Below are 7,614 nucleotides of genomic sequence, written 5' to 3' on the forward strand. Positions count from 1 at the left end.
GCACATGAATTAATATCTGCTGAAACCTCTGGCTAATGCTTTTAAGACATGATGGAGCTTTAATTTCTGAACACCTATGTAGTTCTCTAATCCCCTCGTCACTCAAGTTCCGGTTTGTCCTTCTTAACGTCTGTTTTGTTTCTGCTTATTGCTTTTTGCTGCAACAGAGCAATTTGTCTAGTGCCCATGTTTTATACATACATCAGCCTCTTCAAAAATACTTTTGCAAATTATTATCCAGTCCTATTTTTATCTGGTTGGATGTTTTTTAATGTCTCACTTTGGTGAGACACGTCTTTATGGTTTGTTCTGAGCTGGGTTTTGCAAAATGATTTCTTGCCCAGCCAGTGAATCATGGCTTGTCCTGGGAATCTGCGGGGGATCACGGTGGATCGTGTTCGTGTCTTGAAAGCTGGATGATATAGGTGTTAATTTAGCAGTTTCATGCTCCGTTTGCTAACGGACTCAGTTGTTGGAGGGGAGAGTTAATCTTTACCCTTTCCCCACTGGAGGAGGGGGCTGGTTGTTAATGCAGCTACTCAAAACCTCCCCTTGGAAAATGCTGTTTAACTAAAAATATTTGTGCAGAAATTTATCTATTCCATCAGATTTTTAATGGAGAAGTTTAAACGTTTCCCTTCTGATACGGCTCAGTTTGACTTTGTGGTTTCATTTAATTGTAATAATGAAATATTTTTGCTTTATGGAATTAAATGTGATTGATTATTTAATTTTAGGAAGAAATTTCTCAAAATTTCCCATGAAGGGAAGAACTACACTTTTGACTAACTTTTATATTTAACAACAAACCATTTGTCATGTAAGAATATGCCCTGTTTGTTCTGTCTGTCGCATTTAGGTGGTTTCGCTATGACCGGGCAGGTTTTGCCAAACTGAAGGACTTGACTTTCAGGGAAATTCTTCTCTTTTGATGTTACAGATTAAAATTGTGGTAGAAGAACATTTGTGAGAAGAACCTTCACTTCGTGGCCCTTTGGTAGTTAGAAAAGGCTAAATGCGATCAACCCTTCCTCAGGTCTCACCCCAGCCGCTGTGGTAGTTACAGGTTAACCCGCTGGTATCGGTTTTGAGAACGAACAGACTTGAGGAATCTGCCTTCAGCAGACGTTAAGGAGTAGGAATACGTGAAGCCTGAACTATCATTTTCACCTAAATGTTTGGTTCACTTTAATGTCCAAATATTTACACTGGCAGCTTCCTGTGGGGAAGCACTGGTATCGCATAAGCTTTGCAGAGAAATAAGGACTTGAGTGTTCAGAGCGATCACATGGCACCTGTCAAAATATCTTTATGAATGTAACCAATTTTTTTCATTTTTTTTACCTTTTTTTGATTACTTTTTCTAACACCCATGAATTGCCTGAAAATCTGTTTGAGGAGTTTAATCTGTTTCACTTTTTAACCCTGGGAGATATGAGGGAGACTAAACAAAATGGATGCATTTCTTTGAGTTGCGGTGGTGTTTGCTCTGTGGATTTAGTCCACAGCAGAGGCGGTCGTGCGAATTTGCTTTTTGCCTGTATGCACGTGGGGGACTTGCAGCGGCTGCTTAAATTCACCAAGAGTGCGGTGGAAGATGTTTCCTTCCTAGGGGAGGTTGAAGCAAGACTCGGCTCCTACTGGTGTCAGGCATCTGATCCCCTTTCCCAGCTCCAGAGCCACACCTTAGGGCATTGCCTGGGAAGGGTGTGGAGAAAGCCGGGGCTGCGGCATTCGGAGGCTGTGCTCTGCTGGTGCCTCCCCAGCAGGCTCCTCCATGCTTCCAGAAGTGCCACCGCTTCAGGTGGGAGACGAAGGCGAGATGTGAGCCTGCTGCGATTGTCTCTGTGGCAGAATTTCCAGCTTGGACAATTGCACCGAACTTGCCTAAACTCTGCTTAAAGTTTGTTTTTGTTCTTAAGTGCTTCTCTTCTCTACGCGGTTTCTGGACCTTCTTAAGGCTGTTGTAATCCCTTCCAGGCTGGGATCCGTGGGTTGAGATGATTAATGCATCTGTTTTCACACTGCTGGGACGAAAGGAATTAAAATATGATTTATCCTGAGAAAGATTATCTAAAATACAAATCATGAAAATTGTTAATTTGGTTTCTGCCATTTGAAATGTAAAAATACTAGTGAGTTATAGAAACAAGAACCTGCATATGGATTTCCTCTTACAAGTTCTTTTCCTTAGAGACCAAAATTCATATCTGAAAATGGTTGAAGTGGAGGAAAAACCCTTCTATTTGAAGACATGTGTTTGGAGACAGATCACTTTATTCCAGACTGCATCTGAATGATTTAACTGCTTGTAGCTACAGGATCTTGGCCTGTATCACGAGTTAGTCTTCTCTTGTATGTCCTTGTGTGCACTGCACAAAGTCTAGTTGTTCCAAACTTCAGTTCTACTATTAACAGAAGATGGTAATGAAGAGTCACCTGCTTGTGGAGGGAATTACTTCACCTTCCCTGTCTTCTCCTCTCCCAACATTTTAGATGCTTTCTTTTTAGTGACTTCGCTTTTCTCCTCCCCCGGCATTCCCAAGTCTTGTCTGGGTAAATGAGTATGACTGACTGACTGACAGATATGGAAGTGCACGCACACCCACACCCCTCCAAGTTCCTGCGGTGTCAAATTTCTGCCATCTTTGTATTTGAGAAAGCAATTTCTCTTGCCTGAAGTGTGGGTTTGCAGGCAGGTTTGCCACCGTGCCTGCTGCGAGAGCCATGCTGTCCCGACAGGGGTTCTGCTGTTGTGACAAACGGAGTTTATCTCATCCTGTAGAATGAGATCTTACTAGAAGCTGTTAGTATGTCCTCTTACGTTTTCGATAGAGAGGAACCATGTGGTTTCTTGGTGGTGGATTTCAGAAAGTGCACAGATTTCTGTTTTCAGTTGACTAAGAACAGCTCTAAATACTCGTCATAGTTAAATTAGCTGAAGTCCCCCAGTCAGTAACAACAATCCAGGAAAATTTGTGGGCTGTGACTAGGAATAGAGGCCTGCCTTTCGCGATGCCGCTCTCTGATGGTTGGTAATCAAATGCAGCATGTAAGAAAAGACACACACAGTGATTGCTGTACTGGTCTCCCAGCCTCCAGCCAACCTCAGCTTTGGGGCCTTCTCAGCCCAGAAGGGTTTTTACCTATTCGGTGAATTTCAGTGAATTTCCTTTCCATCAACTTCTCCAAAAGGGACTCGAAACTGTAACTCCTTCCATAGTTGAGCTCCACAGCTCAACTTTGCCCTGTTGTGTGAAGAAGCACTGTCTTGTCTTGTATGTGTGAAGGCCTGTTAACTCCATGTTGGTGGAGTTGTTTTTGAGGACTTCTGCCAGCAGCAGAATAATTCCACACACGTGTTTCTGAGCACTAGCAGAGCGTGCTTGGTCTCTGTGTGGAACAGACCTCTGCCAGGTCTGATCTTTAGCTTTAGGAAAGTTAACCCCCAAATTAGAAAAGGCAGAAACTGTGTGCTGTGCTGCTGATCAGATGATAATGACGGTGGTTTGAGGAAGGCAAGGGAAATACTGACTTTCCTCTTCCATCCTGCTTTTTTTTTGTGGTTAAAGTATAACCAGGGATGAGGTGGCAACACCACCAAGCTTGGGAGTCAGTAAGTGTCAAGGGACAGGGTTTTTCATTTAATTGTTTGAATTTCAGACCAGAACAAAGAATTACATAGTGAAAACAAACCCGAATCTGCTCGGTCTCTGTTGAAGACAATAACTGAACCATAGTTAAAGACCATTCTGCACGTAGGTCTTTTTAACAGCATTTTCACAGTAACTATCTTCAAACATGAAACATTTAATGTGAATTTCTTAAAATTCACATAGAATTTGATTCACATAGCAATATTTACCTTCAAAAATAATTTATATCTCTATGGCTTATTAGAGAATAGAGTAAATAACTACTTTTTAATAATTACCTAGAAAGAACGTACGGGTGACTCGCGTTCTTGGCAAGTTAGTCCTGTGAATCTGAAGAACTGATTTGCGATGGATTATCAATAATCCTTTTCTTTTTCCCTTTTAGAAATGTGCAACAGAAGAGTGTTTCTTTTTTGAGCGTTTGGAAGCTAATAACTACAACACTTATCGGTCACGGAAATACTCAGATTGGTACGTGGCACTGAAAAGGACTGGACAGTACAAACCCGGGCCGAAAACGGGCCCTGGACAGAAAGCTATCCTCTTCCTTCCCATGTCTGCCAAGAGCTGATTGCCGCGGCGGACCTGAGCACCTACGCCACACCGCGCTAAAGACGGCACCTTTCCTGCTTCTCTCTGAAGTAACAAATATATAAGCAATTATTTGCTGATATTAACTACTTTTGCAGATACCAGTTTAAACCCTGAATGTTTCATTCTGCCTTTCTATTGCTCTTTAAACCTGCTGCGCCAGTGTGGGCAGGTAAAATCACTTGGAAAATCTGTCTGCAGGATCAGTAGCATGTTCCTTTAGAGCTATGCAGAGCTATTTTATTTACTTTGTTTGCTTTAACAGAGTAAAGGAAAACAAATTTGATTCACATAGCAATATTTACCTTCAAATATAATTTATATCTCTATAGCTTATTAGAGAATAGAGTAAATAACTACTTTTTAATAATTACCTAGAAAGAAGTCCATGGTTAATTTTAGTATGTTCTATATTACACACTTATAATTATAAATTATTAATCTAATGAAATGTGAAAAGTGTTGCCATCACGTCATGTTTCTGTAGGACTCGGGCAGTTCCCTGTGGTACAGTTTGTAGAACAGGCCTGTGTAGATAGCAGGAAACTCCCTCATGGTTAGATCGATCTTATCAAACCCTTCTCGGTATCCGTACAGCAAGAGTTTTGCCACGTTGCTGGTGATGGGCGTAGCGTCTTTCGTCCTCGCCAGCTCCTGGAGGTCCATCCACTCGCACCGCAGGCACTCCTGCTGGCAGAACCTGATGCTGAAGGAGGAGGGCTCCAGGCGACAGATGATGTACATGTCTGACTTCCCAAAGGCTCCGGGGTGCCTGTGCTGCTGCCTGATGCTCAGGATGGACTTGAACTCTGACTTGATGCCAGTCTCTTCAAACACCTCTCGGACTGCTGTGTCTCCTAGGTGAAAAGAGCAATCCCTGCAGTCGCTTAACACACTCTAAACCTTTTGGTCGTGGAAAAAACTCTCACTCAAAGCGTTCTCTGCTCTGCTTCCTAAGCTTTCCAGAATGTAAGGCCTGTTTTACCCACACAAGGATAAGCTAATGTTTTGGTCCCCAAACAGAACTCATGGCTACAAGCCTTTCTGGTGTATGCTATAAAATGATGAAAGAAAGAAACTTGCAGTAATAACTGTACAGGGGGTGGTTTCGAAGTGGACAATCTGGAGGTTGCTGGCTGATCTCTCAGTCTGAGATTGCACCACACCCGCTTTTCAGTCCTTCCAGTCTTAGCCCCCGTCTCTCTCCTGGCCCCTGCCCAGTTTCAGATCCAGACATTGTGCAGCTGAACACCGGTACGTATGACACATCACTTAAAACAGTTTCACTGCGCTTTGCCACAAGGTGTAACAAAATGGGCAAAACGAGTGTTTGAAGGGATCGAAAGTTGGCATAAAGTCCTTTTCAAGACGTATTGTGTCTAGTGAAATTTCAGACACACCATAATACCAGCATAGCTGCGTTCTTCTGTGCTGCCCGTGTACATTTCCTGTACATCAAAGCGATGTGATAACATTCCGCCATATAAAAGTAGCATCGCTTCAAGGGTCTGGAGGGTCTGTGTGCTGTGATTACAGCCAGAGAATTACCCATTGAGCCAGCATCCTTCAAAAGAGAGGATCTTTCTCCTGAATAATAACCTAAATTGAAGACCCCACATGAGATTTTTGATATTCCACTTACTTCCTCAGAGTCTGCAGTTTCTTTGTAGTCGAGACAAATCTTGCTCGCCTGGGGTAACTACTGGTAGGTAAAATACCAGCTTCTCCCAAATCTGTCTGAACTGGCTGTTGTGTCGTGTTTGAGTGGTACATGCACGGAGCTGTTCTGCAATGTTACCCGCTTCCCTCCATTCATTTTCAGTAAGAAATAAGTGTGTTGGCTCATGGCCAAAAGCAAAATATGTTTTAAAAGACCTTGCAGAGATTCACGTTCCCAGGGAAGCTGGTGTTTTGCCATGTCAGAGGTGAACAGAACAGACCTTTTAGGGGTGTTTCAAATACTGGTAATAATTTGGACATGGAGTGGCTGGCAATATATAAACAAAATGATTTATCCAGCACAGCCCAACCAGCTGTATGTCAGTGGCCCTGATGCTGCACATCCTTCTGACTCAGCTCAGCTTCCATCTCCCAACAGAGCGAGCTGAGTGAAGCTTACACCCACTCTGTAGAGGTCTTTGGGGGATTGGAGACCCAGCAGGAAGTACATGGTGCCTGTGGAACAGTTACGTTTGCAGACTTTGTTAGTGTCAATTAGTCAAAAGGCTGCTGTGTGTGGGAAATGTGCTCATTTACCATTACTGACCAACCCTTAGAGAGGGGGCATCTCATGTTGCCCAAGAGGCCTCTTCAGCCCTCTGGTTTAAAATGGTGGTTGTGAAGCAAGCTCCCCATGGCAAGTGTTTTCTCATTCAGCAAGGGGCTGTACTATACAGGAGTGGGCAAAGGAGGTGAACAGCTGAGAGCAGGAGGAGTGCTGAGGCAGGCTGTGGTTAAGAAAAATGAAGTAATTAGGGATTTCACTTAAGCTTTGAGCTTTGATTTTAGATCAAGTGCCTTTTCCTGTTTCCCTTTTATTTAAATGTATATGTATATAAAATATATATAATGACAGTTAAACTAGAAGCAACACTAGGCCTTGAGTTTCAGAAATACTCAAGTATCAAAATGTGTGCACTTCGCTTCCTCTGCGCTACAAAACTGTTCAGATGACTTGTGTGAGTCAGCGTATGCTCGGTCAAGCAGGTAGCTGCGTAGTTTGTCTCTTCCTGTAATCACAGGATCTTCAAGCATTGTAACTGCTATTTGTCATTGTAATTGGGAGTTTAGTCCCTTGAATGACTTGAGTTTGTAAGGTTTGATGTAAGGATAAAAAAGGAAAATTCAGCTCTACTATATTTTATGCTTCACTAATTTATATAATCTTGTAATATTAAGATGTGATGCAGAGAACCGTAACTTTTACTGTTATGTAGTTGAGTAGTGGCAGGAGGGAAGCGGTACGAGACTTTGTTTCCTCCCAGGTGTTCCTCAATACCTACATGCAGGCTCCAGCCATCACCTCACCTTCCTTTGAGGGGTGGCTGCTGGCTTACTCAGAGCTCCACTCCTCTGGGGAAGCTGTTTGCCAGCGCTGGTCGTTCTCCCTCGGTACAAAAATCCCTCTGGTATCCCCTGGCCCAGAGCCTCTCTCTGTCACTACGAGTGAACAGCAGCCTGGCTAGACCACAAACACGGCCTTTGGGATTCTTCTGAAAACACAAATCCGTCTCACTATGTATTTGTGTTGTCAAGCAAATAATTTTGCTTTCTATGATTGTGTTTGACAAGATTTAAAATGTGACTCATGAGAACTACAATTCTGCCCCATCCCGCTAACCAGAAGCTTTCTCCATCTACTGGAAGG

The 7,614-nt window shown here is 43.0% G+C and overlaps 2 protein-coding genes across 2 annotated transcripts in view; one reads left to right on the forward strand and one right to left on the reverse strand.

The window, feature by feature from the left end:
- FGF2 (fibroblast growth factor 2 (basic)) overlaps window positions 1–4,227 on the forward strand; it is a gene marked incomplete at its 5' end in the record, with an annotated part of 13,425 nt that extends 9,198 nt beyond the window's left edge. The window contains one exon of the mRNA XM_010136664.1: window positions 4,042–4,227. Within this exon, the coding sequence (XP_010134966.1) occupies window positions 4,042–4,227 (186 nt within the window). The remainder of the gene's footprint in view (window positions 1–4,041) is intronic.
- Window positions 4,228–4,626: 399 nt separating this feature from the next.
- Window positions 4,627–7,614, reverse strand: part of NUDT6 (nudix (nucleoside diphosphate linked moiety X)-type motif 6) — a gene marked incomplete at its 5' end in the record, with an annotated part of 12,008 nt that continues 9,020 nt past the window's right edge. The window contains one exon of the mRNA XM_010136665.1: window positions 4,627–5,104. Within this exon, the coding sequence (XP_010134967.1) occupies window positions 4,716–5,104 (389 nt within the window). The remainder of the gene's footprint in view (window positions 5,105–7,614) is intronic.

This window comes from Buceros rhinoceros, unplaced genomic scaffold (assembly GCF_000710305.1).
Source record: "Buceros rhinoceros silvestris isolate BGI_N320 unplaced genomic scaffold, ASM71030v1 scaffold36535, whole genome shotgun sequence".
NCBI lineage: Eukaryota > Metazoa > Chordata > Aves > Bucerotiformes > Bucerotidae > Buceros > Buceros rhinoceros.